The sequence below is a fragment of the Mus pahari genome, chromosome 10, assembly GCF_900095145.1.
Source record: "Mus pahari chromosome 10, PAHARI_EIJ_v1.1, whole genome shotgun sequence".
Classification (NCBI taxonomy): domain Eukaryota; kingdom Metazoa; phylum Chordata; class Mammalia; order Rodentia; family Muridae; genus Mus; species Mus pahari.
The window spans coordinates 41,439,939-41,457,925 of NC_034599.1; the positions used below are offsets into that span (position 1 = coordinate 41,439,939).

The 17,987-nt window shown below is 46.2% G+C and overlaps 2 protein-coding genes across 2 annotated transcripts in view; one reads left to right on the top strand and one right to left on the bottom strand.

The window, feature by feature from the left end:
- The window catches only part of Bud13 (BUD13 homolog), a 15,891-nt gene extending 7,568 nt beyond the window's left edge, over positions 1-8,323 (top strand). Inside the window, 5 exon segments of the mRNA XM_029543341.1 lie at positions 788-890; positions 1,180-1,318; positions 1,569-1,753; positions 1,944-2,025; positions 7,601-8,323. Of these exon segments, the coding sequence (XP_029399201.1) occupies positions 788-890; positions 1,180-1,318; positions 1,569-1,753; positions 1,944-2,025; positions 7,601-7,694 (603 nt within the window). The 3' untranslated portion in view covers positions 7,695-8,323.
- Positions 8,324-12,685: 4,362 nt separating this feature from the next.
- LOC110327175 overlaps positions 12,686-17,987 on the bottom strand; it is a 7,561-nt gene continuing 2,259 nt past the window's right edge. The window contains exons 4-9 of the mRNA XM_021205929.1: positions 17,633-17,870; positions 15,721-15,859; positions 14,611-14,761; positions 13,919-14,092; positions 12,829-12,967; positions 12,686-12,741 (exon numbers count right to left, since the gene is read on the bottom strand). Coding sequence (XP_021061588.1) covers positions 12,686-12,741; positions 12,829-12,967; positions 13,919-14,092; positions 14,611-14,761; positions 15,721-15,859; positions 17,633-17,870 — 897 coding nt within the window. The remainder of the gene's footprint in view (positions 12,742-12,828; positions 12,968-13,918; positions 14,093-14,610; positions 14,762-15,720; positions 15,860-17,632; positions 17,871-17,987) is intronic.

Genomic DNA, 17,987 nt, shown 5'->3' on the forward strand with positions numbered 1-17,987 from the left:
GGACACTGATATAGCTATCTCTGTGAGGCTATGTCAATGCCTGGCAAATATGGAAGTGGATGCCCACAGTCAATCTATAGGATAGAACGCAGAGACCCCAATGGAGGAGCTAGAGAAATTAACCAAGGAACTGAAGGGGTCTGCAACCCTATAGGTGAAACAACAATATGAACTAATCAGTACCGCCAGAGCTCGTGTCTCTAGCTGCATATATAGCAGAAGACGGCCTAGTCAGCCATCGTTGGGAAGAGATGCCCCTTGGTCTTGCAAACTTTATATGCCCCATACAGGGGAACGCCAGGGCCAAGAAGTGGGAGTGGGTGGACAGGGGAGCAGGCTGGGGGGAGGGTATAGGGGACATTCAGGATAACATTTGAAATGTAAATGAAGAAAATATCTAATAAAATAAGTTAAAAAAAAAGAGAGAAGTCATGCAAATTCTTACTCCCTTCTATGTGCCCCATGTTTGTGTTTCTGTGTACTTTAAAATTTGATACCATAAAGTGTTCTGTGAGATTAGATGTTTCCCAGTCTATGTTGTGAGCCCTGCGGTCAATACTAAGAATATAAAACTAGAGCTTTTGGTTTGGTTATAGCTGACAGTCAGGCACAGGAGCAGCTATTTGCCTCCTGGCAAAATGGTGTTGCTGTTGCCTCTTCTCTTGCACAGGCTGCACGTGTATTCCTCTTGCACACACTGCACACGTGTATTCCTCTTGCACACACTGCACACATATATTCTTCTCTTGCACAGACTGCACACGTGTATTTCTCTTTTCTTGCACAGACTGCACACATGTATTCCGGAGCAAAAACTGGATTGATCACTGATGTTCAACGGGAGCACCAGGAACTCAGGAAACAGGACCAGGACACCACAGACCTTGGAGGTACAAATGTGAGCTTGCAGGGGCCACTGAAGGCTCCCGTAGCTCACTTTTCTGTTCAGTGTGGCTTGTCGTATTTGCTGTCGGAAACTTCCTTGCTTTTATGTACCTTACCTCAGTAGTGCAAGCACTCCTTTCCTCCCCAGTATGTGAAAGAATGTAGGAGCCACTGAGGTCTGTCTGCAGAGTTCTTTCAGCAAAAGATCACAAGCAGTTGGTTTCTAGTGCTAGAATGTGATTTCTGACTGTGATGCCTGGTGTGTATCTTTAAAATGGGTTTTTTCCTTCATAGCTCAGTTTGAATTCACTGAAACTGTATTTCGAGACAAGTCTGGTCGGAAGAGGAATTTGAAGCTGGAGCGCTTGGAACAGAGGAGAAAAGCAGAGAAAGACTCAGAGCGAGATGAGCTATATGCCCAGTGGGGGAAAGGGTAAGGGCGCCCCTGAGCACAAAGCTAGACTGCAAGACCTGAGCCAGCCACTGCATTGCATTTCTGGGAGCTGATACAGAGTGAGCCTCAGGTGCACAGTCTCTTGAGATGGGTGGTTCAAGCCACCAGTTGGGATTCTGGGGCTGCTACAAAGAGGGAGTCGCCAGGGCAGCGTTGTGGTCTCTCAGTGTAGGAGAGAATTCTCAACCAGGATGCTCTTTTTTTTTTTTTTTTTTTTTTTTTTGCCCAGGCTTGCCCAGAGCCGGCAGCAGCAACAGAATGTAGAAGATGCAATGAAGGAGATGCAGAAACCTCTGGCCCGCTACATAGATGATGAAGATCTGGATCGGATGCTGAGAGAACAAGAAAGAGAAGGGGACCCGATGGCCAACTTTATTAAGAAGAATAAGGCTAAGGAGAACAAGAATAAGAAAGGTGAGACTTGGGGTTGCTGGAGCCGGAGGGGACTGAGGGTTGTCAGAGGGCTGCCCCATACTACTGTTTGTGTTTGGAAGTTTGAATCAAAATAATAGGAACTTCCACGAAGAATTTTCTCCCATAGCCATTTAGCTCTGGATTAAATTGTGTCAGTAGCTAATTTCTTTTTTCTCATTCCTGTCTCTAGTGAAGCCTCGCTACAGTGGTCCTGCTCCTCCTCCCAATAGATTCAACATTTGGCCTGGGCATCGCTGGGACGGAGTGGACAGGTGAGTCTGTTTCCTATATTTTTGTTTTCTTTTCTGCCTGACCTTAACCTTTTCTGGTTTTCTTTCCCTTTTTTCCTTCTTTTTGAGACAGAGTCTCACTCCCTAGCCAGACTGACTCGAACTCATGCACTCCATCCTAGCTCCCGGGGATACAGCCCAGGAGCCACAGTAGGCTTTGTCCAGGGTCTAAGGTCCCTCCACCCTTGCCGTCACTCTCTGCAGTCACAGGGAGTAGCCATCAACTCATACTTCAGCTCCTGAGCTCTGTGATTCCAAGGTCTGGGTTTCTCCCATCTCCTTCCCATAAACTTGGAAAAGCTCAGCATGAGTGATGGACAGGTCCCACTTTGTTTCCCATGTTGCTCATGCTCAGTATTCTAAGGGTTAGAGGGTGGACAAGGGCTGTGGTCTTGAGCCTTTTCTGTGTTGTGTCTTTTTTTAAAGATGTATTTTTTATTATAAATAAGTAAGCGCCAGAAGAGGGCATCAGATCTCATTAAGGGTGGTTGTGAGCCACCATGTGGTTGATGGGATTCGAACTCAGGACCTTTGGTAGAGCAGTCAGTGCTCTTACTGGCTGAGCCATCTCACTAGTCCCTGTGTTGTGTCTTTAACATGTCGTGTTTGAACATTTAATTCTCTGTAATCCTGGGAGAGAGCCCCGGCTAATATCCCAGTCCTGCCCCCTCAACTGGTTACTGGCCAGCATCTCAGATTATACTCAGGCTTCCTAACTGACGGGATGGCTTCTGCCAGTCGTCACAGATCCCATCTCCCTTTGTCCACATGGAACATGAGCATGTAGTGTGAGGGTTCTCCGAGTTTTCAATCTCAGGACCCCTTTATACTCTGTGTTACTGAGATGGCTCTGTGGGCAAAGGCACTTGCTGCTAAGCCTAATGATGTGGGTTCAAGTCTTGATACCCATGTAGTAGGAGAGAACTGCCTCTTGCAAATTGTTCTCTGACCTCCACACACTCATTTGAATGTGTGTGTGTGTGTGTATGTGTGTGTGTGTGTGTGTGTGTGTGTGTGTATGTGTGTGCCCTGTAAACAAATAGAATTTTTAAAGAAGCTTTTGTTTATGTTTATTATATATTTATAGTTACTATATTAAAATTAAAAGAACATTTATCCATTATATAGAATAAACTATTATATACTAATTACCACAATTTTTTTTTAAGATTTATTATTATATCTACGTAGACTGTAGCTGTCTTCAGAAGCACTAGAAGAGGGCGTCAGATCTCATTACGGATGGTTGTGAGCCACCATGTGGTTGCTGGGATTTAAACTCAGGACCTTCGGAAGAGCAGTTGGTGGTGCTCTTAATCACTGAGCTATCGCTCCAGCCCAATTACCACGATTTTTAATGAAAAGTAATTATTAAAAAAAAACAAAAATAATTGTAATTGCAAATAACATTAATGACTAGACTAATAGTAGACAGCTGGGTTCTGAATTTGTCTATTGTGAAGTGTTGAGCTGAAATGCAGGAGAACCCAGCCTGCCATGTCACCAGCAGAAGAGGAAGAAGGTGTGGCACACAGAAAAGCTGTCTCCTTCAATACTGTTGTGTGGTCTGTAGCCATAGAGAGAACTATTAATACTTTTACATTACAATTTATAATCTTTGTGGTTTTTTTTTTTTTCCTTTGAGACAGGGTCTCTCTAAGTAGTCCTGGCTCACCTGGAACTCCCTACATAGACAGGCTGGCCTCGGACTCAGACAGATCTACCTACCAAGTTCTGGGATTAAAGACCTGTGCCACCATGCCTGCATAATTCATGATCTTTTTCTTCTTCTTTATTTTTTATGTCTGGGTGTTTTGCCTACATGTAAGTCTGTGCAGGAAGTAATCTTGGCAGCCAGAAGGGGTTGTCAGATCCCTTGAGACTGGAATCACAGGTGCTAGGAATTGAACCCAGGTCCTCTGGAAGAGCAGCTCCTGAGCCATCTTTCCAGTCATGCTCTTTGTTATACTTTACATCTTTTACCAGTGCACACTATGAATCATATGTTGGTCATTTGTAACATGCAGGTTGACTGTTTTACACACCTTCCAAATGCTGACATTTTTATTATACACCATCAGAAAATCATTTGAGTAGTATATTGAGAAAGTTCTCTGAAATACATGTAGAATATTTTCACATTCTTTTGATTCTCCCTAGTGACTGATGCCCTTAATATACATTCAGCAATTACTTGGGATGATGGTGCTTTATAAAACCGTTAGGCTAAGGTGACATGAGAGGTTACAGAACTGTCTTGATACCTTAGTTGTTTTCTGTCAGTTGCTGTTATGTTTCAGCTGCTTTGAGTCCAGAATTCCCATTTGATGGCTTGCATGTCTCCACTGAGATTTCCCATCTGCTCACCCATTTAGAGACCGTTTTCTCATTTTGGAAAATATTTATAAATTGTGTTTTGAAGTTTTGTCTGCAGATTGCAGCATTCTACTTGTCACAGAATTGCTTTTTGTTAATAACCTGTCCCCTGCCTCCCCCCTCTTTTGGGGACGGACAGGGTCTCACTCTGTAGGCCAGTCTGGTTTAGAGCTGGATATGTAGCCCAAACTGATCTTGAACTTAGACCCTCCTACCATAGCCTCCTGACTGTTGAGATTATATGTGAGTTACACCGTAACTGGCTAACTTTTTTTGAGTACATGTTATTTTCCATTTTCCTGTTGGTCTGTTTGTTAGGTCTTTTATTTATGAGGGATACATAGTGGAGCTTTGGATCCTGCTGCGTTTCTCTGATGAATTTTGTCTGGAGTTTTACTCTACACTGAGCCCCTGTCTCCCTTGCAGTGGGCAGCAACTAACATCTCAGCTCAGGTCTTGCCTCTGGCTGCTGCACTCTGACAGGGCTGCTACTGGTCCTCTGCACATACATAGTGAGTCACCAAAGCTTGGTGTGACCTTTGCTGTAGATAACCAGGGTTTATCCCCTTTGCAGTGTCTCTCTCCCAGGACTTCTCCTTAGTTTTGTAGCCGCTCTTCCCACTGCCACTAATACCTCAAGCCAGTCAGCCTGTGGTTCTGCCTCTGGCCTACTTGAGCTGTGTGGACTGAGAACGTACCCTCTGGCTAACCCCCTCCTATTGGATTTTTTTTTCTTCCTGCTTTAGCCCTCACCCATGCCTTAAACCACTATTTATTTTGTTCAGGTTTTATAATAGCTATTTGAGTGTCAGAATCCACTTTCCACTTATATCTGCCTAAGGCGTTGTCTTCTGTCCTTCAGGCTGCTTCTGGAATCTGACTCCAGTTCTTCCTGAGGTCAAGGAGGGACTGTAGTTGCAGGCTAGCTGGTTACTGTGCTTGCTGGTCACCCTGAAGAATCCTTGGCAGGAGGGTTTTCCTGAACTCGCACTCATAGCCTCAGGGGGATCTTGTTATAGCCCTGCCTGCCGCACAGTGCCTGCTCTGCTCTTCATTTCTTTGGCTGTCTTTGGAGCCCCAAATATACACATTTCTTGTGTGTGTATATAATGTTTGTCTCAAAGGGAAATAAATATAAAATAATAAATAGTAAAAAAGGAAGGGATGGGAATTCAGAGAGAGAGAGAGAGAGAGAGAGAGAGAGAGAGAGCGCGCACACGAGAGAGAGCGAAGGGTGGGGTAGGGGAAGGAATTTGAAGCTTGTGGTCTGCTCACCATGTACTTGAACCTCATCCAGAATTGGCTTCCATGGTGACCTGTCTCTGTTCTCTGTCCTGTCTTGGCCCCCGTGAGTGCCCTTTCTCTGTTAACCTTCAGTGGTCTTCAGTTCTCCTTCTGGAACCCCTCCCTGCTCTCACTTGGAGCCAGGCCTTCAGCCACTGTCTGTGTGTGGGTCCAGATCTGTCGTCAATCCGACCCTCTGCCCTTGTGCACTTGAGGTGCCTCAGGCACAGCTCATACATGCAGAGCGTACCCCCAGCAGGTGGCATCTCCACTCATCTGCGCTCTCAGGTTACTGACCTGGCTGTGACTAGTCAGTTACCCAGTCCTGCTGCTCTTTCCTCTCGATGGCCCCTGTTGCCATCCCTACCTGGCATCACTGCCTGGTCATTGCCTTCATCTGTTGTCAGGCCGCTGTGCTAGCTTTCTTACTGCACATCTCTAGAGATGTCTCTGAAATGCAGTTTTAAGTCCATCTTTCCTGGATGAAATTTGCATTTGTTTGTTTTTACGATTTGTCTAAGCCCACAAGGATTTGGCCTCTACCTGTCTTTCCAGTGTTGACTTGTGGCCACACCCTTTGTCACACTGTAGGCTCCGCCCATGCCAGTGGAACCCCCTCCCACACACCCGTCACCCTTGCACAGACCAGGGTCTTGTTTCTGTGCCTGTGTGTTTGCTGCTGCTTTCAGACACAGCTTGGGGCCACTCCCACAGAGGCGCTTGCTTAGTCCTTCCCGATCCTTTTACAGTCTGATATTTCCCCACCCCCACTTCTGTTTCTTTGATATCCCACACATATTTCTGACAGTTTTTCCTATTATGTTTTTTTTTTTTAATTTAACTTTTACATTTTGTTTGTTTTTATGGGTGTTTTAGCTTTTTGTCTGTGCACCACCCTCAGGTCAGCTCAGCAGCAGCCATGGATTCCGTGGGACTAGAGTTAGAGATGGTAGTGAGCTGACATACGGGTTCTCCAGAGGGACCCCAGTGTTCTTAACTGCTGAGCCGTCTCTTCAGTCGCAGCTGTGTGTCTGTGTCAGTGTGTAATCCAGAAGAGGGTCTTGGGTCCCCTGGAGCTAGAGTTAAAGATGACTGTGAGCCTATCCAATAGTACTGGGGAGTCACATTTTGGTTTTGCAAGAGCAACACATACTTTTAACACCTTTCCAGCCCTGGCTTTTGCCTTTTAGTTATCATTTAAATGTCTGTGTCGCTTGTCTGAGTTTGTCAGGGCAGGCATTGTGCAGTTCATTTTCCTGCCCTGATTCTCCTGTAGCACCCGATGTCCAGTGAGAACTCAGTGCTTAGGTAACCAATGGTTAAGTTGTGCCTGTGGATATCAGCCACGAGTGAGTTGTGCTTTGGTTTTGCACCGTGTGTTGATCTCATAACCTGGTAGGGGCTCTGCCTCTACCATTGAATTACATCCTTTCAGCTTACTACTTATTTTGAGGCAAAGTTTCATGAAGTTGTCCAGGTTAACCATGAACTTAACTCCGGAGCCCATGCAGGCCAGGCTGAGCTGTGTCGAATCTTTGTAGAGAATAATGAAGGTTTGCAATAGTTGTCTAAGAGTCTGATAGTTGTCCAGTAAGTCTCAGCCAGGGCTAAGGAGAGGGTTCATTTGTGTGTTTTGTTGCTTCGACTTTTTAGCATATGGTTTAAATAATTTCCTATAAATAGCTTTCCTTTCTTTTTGTTTGTTTGTTTGTTTGAGACAGGGTTTCTCTGTGTAGCTCTGGCAGTTCTAGAACTCTATAGTCCAGACTGGCCTCTGCCTGCCTCTGCCTCCCGATTGCTGGAATCAGAGATGTGCGCCACCACCACCTGGCTCCTTTCCACTTTTAAATTAAACGTTGAGAGTTTTGGCTGACTAGAATTTCTCTTTTGATTGCAGATCCAATGGCTTTGAACAGAAGCGCTTTGCCAGGCTTGCCAGCAAGAAGGCTGTGGAGGAGCTTGCCTACAAGTGGAGTGTGGAGGACATGTGACCTCCTGAGGCCATGTGACCCCCCCAGGCCATGTGACCCCCTGAGACCATGTGATACTGTGGTGCGGGTAGCACCACCTCACATCCAGCTCTAAAGGAGTCCTGCTAAGAGACACAGACCAGCAAGATGCTGTCTGTCTGACCTTTGGACTAGGCACTAACCTTGGCTGTGCCCTTGCTGTCTGTGGCTGGCTTTGGCAGGACACAGTGACTTCTTTATCCCAGGGTTTGTTCTTGGCCAGTGCTTTCCTTTTTCTTAAAAATAAACACATATTTATTTTTTTATAATCATTTCCTAACTGGGTATTCTGCTTGGGAAAGAATTCCAGCTATATCAAACTTCTGGGTATCTTGGGAGTATTGAGTGATTGCAGTTTTCATTAATTTAACTGTGTGGGTAAAAGTGTTCTTCTGTGAAAATCAGAATTTGGAGTTAAACCAGGTTCAGGAATATTGGACCATATGTGTGATAAGGTAGTTAGTGGGAAAGGTGGCTGCTGAGGCTCAGAAAATTAGGTTATATGGACAAAAATGAAGAGGGATCCCTTTCTCATACCACATCAGCAGTCCTGAAGCAATTAAGGACCCAGGTGAACTGTACAGTGAAGCTAGAGTGTGGCTCAGATGGGGCTCTGGACTTCTGACCCCCAAACAAGTAATAAAGTCTGGTAAGAGCACATGACGGTTGTACCACAGTGTGCAGACAGCTCACACAGCAAACCTCCAGCTCACTGCTCTGACTGCTGCATAATGTGCAGCAGAGCAGGTCATGCCAGAGTTAAGGATGACTACAGACATCGAGAAGACACTGGCAATGTATAACAGTGAGGGTTTGCAGACATGAAGTATTGACTGTGTGACAGAACTTTACAAATCAGGAAGGAAAAGACAAGTGTGAAAATGGAAAAATAGAGAAAATCAAACCTAGATAGCTAGTAAGCCCATTGCCTCACTCCCAGTTAGCTAGATGCAAATAAAAACAATTTCTGTTCTGCAGCTATTAGAGTGTATCCATACACACTTAGGAGTGGGGTCATTGAGTCATATGGAACTCTATGTTTTCACTTGTTGAGTAAGTGCCAGGTCTCTTCCCAAGAGTATATGAGAGTTTGGCTTCCCTGCAACCTTGTCTGGATTTCTGTTCTTACTACAGCTATCCTGGTGGATGGAAGGTGGTAAGTCTACGATACTGATTTCCATAATGGATGGTGATGTTGAGCATCTTTATAGATCTTCCTGTCTATTAAGGGACTTTGCCCATTTTTCATGTATCTATAAGGACCCAGCATATGTATACGCACATGTACATCATATGTGTATAAATATATGTATGCATATTTTTTCTTTTCTTTTTTCTTCTTTTGTAGACAGGGTCTCACTGTATAGCTCTGGTTGTTCAGAAACTTACAATGTAGATCAAACTGGCCTCAAGCTAACAGAAGTACACCTGTGCCTGCCTACTGAGTGCTGGGATTAAAGGCATGTGCCACCATACTCGGCTTGTATACACTTTCATGTAAAGAATTATTTCTGGAATGGTAGAGCGTTTGCCTAGGCTTTTGCCATGTGCAAGTCTCAGATTCATTACCTCAAACTAAAAAAACAAAGTAGATTTCATATTTTGATAACTGGTCCTTTAACCAGATACATGATTTGCAAATATCCTTCTGTGAGTTATTGTTATTAACTGCTACAACCTCTGAGGTAGGTAATTTTCGTGGAAGAGGAGGCATTAACTTGTTACAAAGATCCATGACTCTCATCCTAGTATTTGTGAGGTAGATGGAGAAAGGCCGGGGTCATGGGCCAGCCTGGATCGAGGGAGACCTTGTCTCAAAAAAAAAAAACAAAAAGAGTAGTTTCCTGGCTATGTCCTTCAGAGGAACCTGCACGAACTAGTTACATGATGAATATCTCTATGTAGTTTGGATAGCAGGAATCAAGAAAGTAATACAGGTACTATTTTTTTTTTAAAGGATTTACTTATTTATTTTATGCAGATGAGTACACTATAGCATTTTTCAGACACACCAGAAGAGGGCATCAGATCCCATTACAGATGGTTGTGAGCCATCATGTGGTTGCTTGGAATTGAACTCAGGACCTCTGGAAGAGCAGTCAGTGCTCTTAACTGCTGAGCCATCTCTCCAGCCTGCAGGTACTATTTATTGCTAAGGAAGTTGGTAAAGATATGAATTCCTAAGTTGGAATTTTCTTTTTTTTAAGTCAGGGGCAGTGAAATGGCCTGACAACCTGAGTTTGTTTCCTGGGATCGACATGGCAGAAGGAGCCTTTACACATCCATATGTGTACATGTTCACAAACACAAAATTAAAGATAATTCAAAGAACAATGAAAACAAGCCAGGCCACCGTGACATGTTTGTAATTCCAGAATTTGGGAGACAGAGGCAGGAAGATGGGGGGGGTTCCAAGGCTCATTTAGGCTACCGTCTCAAAAACCAAGTCAGTGCTCGATCCCTTAGGGAATAAATGAGGGCCCCTCCCCACCTTGGCCCCCATGGGAAGTTAGCATAGGCTTCTCACAGCAGCTGTGTTGTCCTTGGGCTTCTGTTACTTCTGTAAGAAGATTATACCTGTAAATCCCACAGCCAGTAAGCCTGGTACCGTGTTATTTAGGAGGGTTGAGGAGGAGGAGGAGAGAGAAAGAACATGATTATGTATATCATCAATATTTATGAGATGAAAAAAAATTGTACAAGTTAGACTGTGGCCACTGGGGCCAGAGCTGCTGGTTTGTTCTCTAAACTCCTGCTCATCTCATCCTCTGAGAAGCCAAGGGGCTAGGGATGTAGCTCAAGTGGAATCTCCAGCACCACATAAACCAGATGTGGCTACACGCTCATCACTTGGAGGTATAGGCAGGGGGCTCAGGAGTTCAAGGTGTTCTTGGACTTGGAGGTCAGCCTAGGGCTACACAAAACCCTGTCTTTAAAAAAACACCAAAAAACAGCCAAAACTAATTACTAGTGGAAAATCTAATGGTAAATCTAGTTTTTAGTTCATACAAATTACTAGTGCCCCGTCTCAATTTTCCGACGTCCTTTTGTTACTTAGGATGTCAAGCTTAGAGGAAAGAACACATTGTGCTGTCTCTACAAATACCTTTAAATGTAAAATTACCCTCTGTCCCTAAAAAAGAAAAGACCTCTAGGACCAGGAAGATGGTTCAGTGGAAAAGGCTCTTGCTGCCAAGTCAGATGACCAGAGTTCGATCCCCCAGTTCCACATGGTGGAGGGAAAGAGCTGACTCCAGCAAGTTGTCCTCGGACCTCCATAAAGGTGACGTGGCGTGCACCCCACCTGCCCCCACACAACAAGGAAATAGAGGTATAATTTTTAAAATTGTTTTAAAAGGTGTTGAAACGCCTCCAAGGGATTCTAGGAGGAATCTTCAGGTCATCAGACTGTCCCCTTTCCTTGGACACCTGCGAAGGTGAGCACATTCAACTCCTAGCCCATCGTCACAGCCCTTCAGTACAGGGTCTTCTCAACGTACAGGTTTACGTCCTAACTGCAGTTTTAAGGGTCTCACAATTTCTCAGGGGTTTGTTATGTTTTCAACCAGAGATTGAAGTGTAGCAAGAGAATAAAGATTCTATTCTGGGTGCCTGTTGACCTTGATTAAGATGTATACTGTTTCTCTGCCTTAGAATGCCAGAGACACCCCCCCCCCCCGTCTGCCTTGCTTGCAGGCTGTCATTTCCTAGGCTGGTCACTAGAGGGCAGTATGGCATGCCTTTTCTCAATTGAGGCTAGCAGTGCCATAAACTGCATAAACTTCAAAATTTTGGGTGTGGTAGTGCACACCTTTAATCGCAGTACTTGCAAGGCAGGTGGATCTCCGTGACTTTGAGGCCTGTCTAGTCTACATAGTTGCAGGAAAGCTAGGGCTGTATATAGAGACCCTGTCTTAAAGAAAATAAAAGGGGGGGGGTAGGGGGCTTGCACAGTTCCAAGGGTAAGAAGGCTAAATTCACTTCCTGTACCTTGACTTCACAACCACACCTAAGATCATATTTTCAAAATAGTCACCTAGTACTTAGATTTTGATCAGAATCTTTTTCTTGGGTTGGGGGATCTTTCTGTACCTAGAAGACTGTTATTATTATTATTATTATTATTATTATTTTGGTTTTTCGAGACAGGGTTTCTCTGTATAGCCCTGGCTGTCCTGAAACTCACTTTGTAGACCAGGCTGGCCTCGAACTTAGAAATCTGCCTGCCTCAGCCTCCCAAACACTGGAACTACAAGTGGGTACCCCTGCCACACTGATTTAAGCAATGAACCACAGAGCTGTATGTGCTGAAAGGTTACGGTGTGTGGTGTTTTAAACTGAGATTTAAAAAGTTTTAAATCTCAGTTTAAAACACTCAAGTGGCTTGAACAGACGATAATCCACGGGGAGGGCTGACTTGTGAAGCCTGGATGCTTTGCCACTGCCTCACTGATTACAAAGATTACTGACCTTTCTTCTCAGGTCTTCTGGAACACAATTGCCCTTCTGGGACAGTGGAACAGCCTTCCTTCCCAAAGAAACAATCCATTGTTGTTCTGCTAGCTTTCCAAGACTTTAGGCAAGTGGCAGCAACTGGTCTGAAAGCGGAGTCTAGGATGAGGTAGTTATTTTAAAGACTGTGTGTTTGTTAACTTGCCTCCCTCCCTCCTGCCCCCTCCCCCCATTTCTGTCTCTCTGTCTCTGTCTCCCAACCCCACCCCACCCCCGCTCCCTCAGGGTTTCATGTAGCCCAGGCTTTCTTCAAACTCCCTAAATAGTACAGGAATCCTCCTGCCTCTGCCTCTGCCTCCCAAGTGCTGTAATTACAGTTGTGTCCCATCATGCCTGGAGTTTCTGTCTGTGTGACAGGGTCTCTCTCACACTACAGCCCACACTGGCCTAGAACTTATAGCAGTCCTGCCTCGGTGGAGTGCTGGGATTACAGGCTTCTGTTGTGATTTCCCAGAATTTATTCAGGCAGTCCTTTTCTCCAGATGTTCCTTTTGTGATGCCAGATTCTGGAGCTGACCTGGGAAAGCAGGCAGAGAGATTATGGGTCCAAGATGGAGCTGAGTCGCTACCGTGCCTGGGGGGTGACTGGGGCTCACCCTCTTACCTGCTTGATTTTTCTTACTCAGTTGAGAATATGTTTGTCTCAGGTTTGATGCAACTGTTCTGGGGCTTACAAACTTCACTCTTTCAGAAAACAAGGGCATGTATGCCATCTTCGTGTTGACTTGATCCTCAAATGATGCCTGGGAACCCAGGGACAGAGTCAGCTGATGAAAGACAAACCCCCTCCTCTGCATCACAGTGTGAGCCCCTTTGTTTGCTAAGAAACCGCAGGGACTTTATTCCGCCCCAGGTAAGAATGGGATCTCTAGGGCTGGACAGATGCTCAGGGGTTAAGAGTGGGTATGTCTTCTGCAGAGCACGTGAGCTTGGGTCCCAGTACCCACACTGAACAGCTTACAAACCATTCAAGCTCCTGAGGATCAGACATCTCTGGCCTCTGAGGTCACCTGCATTCAAATGTACATATTCCCACATAGATACAGACATACATACACACACACACACACACACACACACACACACACGTGCAATAATAATAATAATAATAATAGATATAAAAATGGGATCTCTAGTGCTTAGTAAGCAGGGTTAGGAAATAGTCTTGTTCAAAATTGCTCTGATGGCAAGTGAGATATTAGTTCAGTTGGTAAAGCCACCTACTACCTGGTGATGGGTATAGAGAGATGATTCAGTGGTTAAGAGCACGGGCTGAGCCGGGCGTGGTGGCGCACGCCTTTAATCCCAGCACTTGGGAGGCAGAGAGGCAGGCGGATTTCTGAGTTCTAGGACAGCCTGGTCTACAGAGTGAGTTCCAGGACAGCCAGGGCTACACAGAGAAACCCTGCCTCGAAAAAGAAAGAGAGAGAGAGAGAGAGAGAGAGAAAGAGAGAGAGAGAGAGAGAGAGAGAGAGAGAGAGAGAGAGAGAGAGAGAGAGAACGGGCTGCCAGCTCACAAATGCCCGTGACTCCAGGTCCAGATGATCTGATGCCTCTTCTGGCCCCCACAGGTACCAGGCACACATTGCACAGACATACATACAGGCAAAACACTCATGCATATAACAAAATAATAATTCAAAAAAATACGTATTTGTTTTTAAGATGAACTTCAACTGCTCTGCAGTTCCTACCGGAAGCTTTTCGTTGCTTCCAAAGTGCCCTTGGGGCTGAGCTCGCCAGTCTTGGAAGAACTGCTTGCTGGTCAGTTCGGATTGTAATCTGCCTTGGAAGACCCCAGCTGCGGTGGGGAGACACCTACTCTTCACTTTTTTCTCCAGGAGCTTGAGAGGTGGCAGAGAGGGCATCTGGGAAAGAGTGACAGCGTTAACTGCCCTTGTCAGCAGGGCAGCACGGAGTGGCTGTGGACTAGAGAAAGCCAGGAATGTCCCAAGATAATCAAAGGGGTGGCAGTCCCCATAGTTCTCTTTCTCCTGAAGGAGGAGTTAGGACCCTACCCTTCCCAGACAGGACATCTCTGTGCAGCCTGACTGCCCCGTACTCGGTACTCGCTCTGTAGACCAGGCTGGTGTCAAACTCAGAGATCTGCCTGCCAAGTTACCATCACCACCTGGCCTTTTTTTTTTTTTTTTTTTTATTAACAGTATCTTTTAGCTTAAGCAAGCCAATAGGTAGCCAAGGATGACTTTGAACTTCTGACCCTTCTGCTTCCACCTTCCAAGTGCTGAGACCACAGACGCTCACCACTATACCTGGTTCTTATAGTACTGGAAATGGAACCTAGGGCTTCCTGCTTGTTAAGTAAACACTGCCATTTGAGCCCCAGCCCTGGTTACCTCTTGACAGGAAAGCTTGCGCACTTTACCCTGGCTGTTGTAGTGACATTAAACTTGGCAGTTCTCTTTGTCCCCACAAAGGCTGTCCCATGCTTTGTCTGGCTCGTCTCCTGATGTGCATGGGTCATAGACCAACCAGATACCATGTCCTTCTGCCTCGACACATGCTGGGTGGGTTGGCTGCACAGGGAACAGAAGATTCTACTGGGGGCACTCTCCCTGCCCCCTGAGCCAACTCAGGTGACCTGAACAGAAGGGCCCCATGATGTGACATGACGTGACGTGACGTGGGCTTGCCTCCTTGCCCGCTGTTTGTGGGTCTGCCTAAATGAAACGATATATTTTCGGGTACTTTCAAGTGAGAATTTCTTTATTGCTTCTCTAGAAAGAAAAAAATTAAATTTATCTTATGTTTCTTTTTCGTATTTCTCAGTTATCGTGCTGTGATTTAGCAGAGAAAGTGAGTCACCTGCTGCCACAGGATAGGACCACAGGGAACGTACTACCTCCCCGGCCCCCAGCACCTTGGGGCCGCAGCTTGGGACCGGGGGTTGGGGGAAAGGGAGCTTGGAAGTTTGTTTGGAAGTTTGTAGCTTCTTTTGTCATTAGACTTGTGATTGGGTCACTTTGAGATGGACATCATCTCTTCAATCTACAGCTGTGGGACACTTGCAAGGCACATGGTAGTGTCTCTGGGTTCAAGGTGGGCTTCCTAACAGGGTAGGGATGAGGTAAATGACTGTCTGCAACCATAAAAGGCCATAGCAGGTCAAAGATGTTCTGTACTCTTGTGAGACTGGTAAGCCTGGACCTTCCTAGCTTGCATGGGGGGCCTTAGTTCTTCCAAGAATGCACAGGGGACAGGGCTGACCTTGAATTTAGGATCCTCACTCCCCTACCAGTTTGTCCTTGCTCAAATCTCAGGTGATGTCAAAGGTCAGGTTAAAGTTGAACTAGAGGGACATCTAAGCTTCCTGAAGAATGAGCCCTTCACTCTACTAAAGAGTTGTTTCTCTGAGATGACAGATGGGGACTCCGTATAGTACCTGTGCCTGGGAAATAGGCCCCTCCTATCCCTACTCCCACCCACACAGCCCTGCCTCCTGGGCATGAGTTCGGTCTCAGCTCTGCCTACTCACATGACTCCCTGACTGCTCTTGTCTAGACCAGGGAAGAGGGCATGACTCCACACTAGGACTTGGGTGTCCTGGTCCTGGTTGTCATACTCCACATGTCTCAGTTGTCTTCTTGGTGTTGCTCTTCTGCCCTGGGTGTAACCTGGAAGTATTGTGTATGTAGCTGAGGGCGGACTTGAACTTCTGATCTTCCTTCTTCTACCTCTCAGGCGCTGGGATTACAGGTGTGCGTCAATCACCATGCCTGCTTTATGCAATGCCTGGTCTGGCATGGCCCTGGTGGGGACAGAATGACATGGCCAGCAGGCATGGGCCTCCATGATTGTTGATAGCTGCTATGGGCATAAGGCTTATTTGTATAATAATGTACATATTTTACCTTCTTCTAGGCAGGACAACCAGAGACAGCATGTGTCTGCGAGGCAAAGGTATGGCTGGAGCGTCAGCAAAATGGTAAACAGTGGGACCTTCAGGACAGCCCTTAAGGCTGGGTTTAAAAATATATAATTTCTCAAAAAATCAGGATGCAATATATATGAGGGGGCCTCACGAATCTAAAGGACCAAAAGCAGCTGTGCTGTGAGCCAGCTTGTCAGAAAAAAGAGACTAAGACAGAGAAAAGGAGATTAGGGAGTGGAGATCACAGGAGATCCCACGCAGTAAAATTTTTGGTTCGTGCTTACAAGGGCAGACAGATTCCTGAGTTCAAGCTCAGCCTGGGACAGAGCTAACTTACGTGTAAGTGTAGCAGAAAAGGTCATTTCAGGACGGGTTCCCACCCAACTAGTTCATGCTGGTCTGTGATTAGCAGAGGCGGACAGGTCTCTGAATTCTTTTGAAATGTTAAAAGAAAATGAGTGCTTGCCATCTCCTAAGAACTTAGGGGCCAGGGTTACGGGATGCTGGTTCACAGGATAATCAAATGGAACCTGGGTTAAATAACTGGGTTGATATATAAAATAAAAGACTGGGCTTAGGATCTGCAAGAGAGGAGCTATCATCCAGGTGGTGGTGGCACACGCCTTTAATCCCAGCACTTGGGAGGCAGAGGCAGGTGGATATCTGAGTTCGAGGCCAGCCTGGTCTACAGAGTGAGTTCCAGGACAGCCAGGGATATACAGAGACATCAGAGAGAGAGAGAGAGAGAGAGAGAGAGAGAGAGACCTGTCTGGAGATCTCCAGAGAAAGCAGATCAGAGAGAAGGAAAGCAGACTAGTGATAAAGCAGGCTGGAAATCTGTCTTGAGCAGAACATAGGCCCACTACTCCCAGACACCCCTTCTCTTGGGACCCCTCTCCAAACCAAGGCTGGTCCTTGGCAAGGCAATAATAGACTTCACGAATGCTAGGCAATCAATCTGGCTACTAAGCTACATCCGAGCCTCAGTCAGCCCCTTCATTTTAGATTTACTTATTTATTTTATGTATATGAGTACACTATAGCTAGCTGTTTTCAGACACACCAGAAGAGGGCACTGGATTCCATTACAGATGGTTGTGAGCCACTACGTGGGTGCTGGGATTTGAACTCAAGACCTCAGAGCAGTCAGTGCTCTTAACCAACCGCTGAGCCATCTCTCCAGCCCAGCCCCTTCATTTTAAAAGCCTGGACTGCAGGGCTGCCACCAGGCCCAGTCAAAACAAGGAGGGAAGGCAAAGGAGGGGTGGTAGGCACCTTGCAGAGTGATCCTGGCTAGCCCCTCCAAGCCAGGCAATGCCTGAAGGAGTGCTGAAGGGGAAGAACCAAGCGTGTGTTCTGTGCTGTATTCTACTGGGCTGGTGGCCCCATCACTGGGATCTGACTGGGACAGAGATACTCCTGCATGGGATTCAACAAGGGTTCTGGGGACAAGGGGCTCAGACTTCCCTTTAGGTTCAGTGCCATCTTCCACCCTGCCCCCACCCATAAGTCCTACCTGAATGGTAGCGCTCCGCCTCAGGGTTTGTCATATTCCAGGGCTTGAACCACTCTCTCTGGGTTTTGCTGAACGGCATCCACCCAGGCTTGTGGCACTGGCTGTGTACACTGGAACTCATGCTCTGTAATGGGGCCTGCTTGAGCAGCTGCAGGCGGTATTTCACAGCTGTAGGGGCGATTTCCTCCTCTTCCAGATCCTCAGGGACAGCCATGTGCTGCTGCTGCTGCTGCTGCTGCTGCTGCTGCTGCGAGGTTCACTCGGTCAGAGGGGTCATTACTGGGTTAAGTAGGGGAAGTGTGTGTGTGTGTGTGTGTGTGTGTGAGAGAGAGAGAGAGAGAGAGAGAGAGAGAGA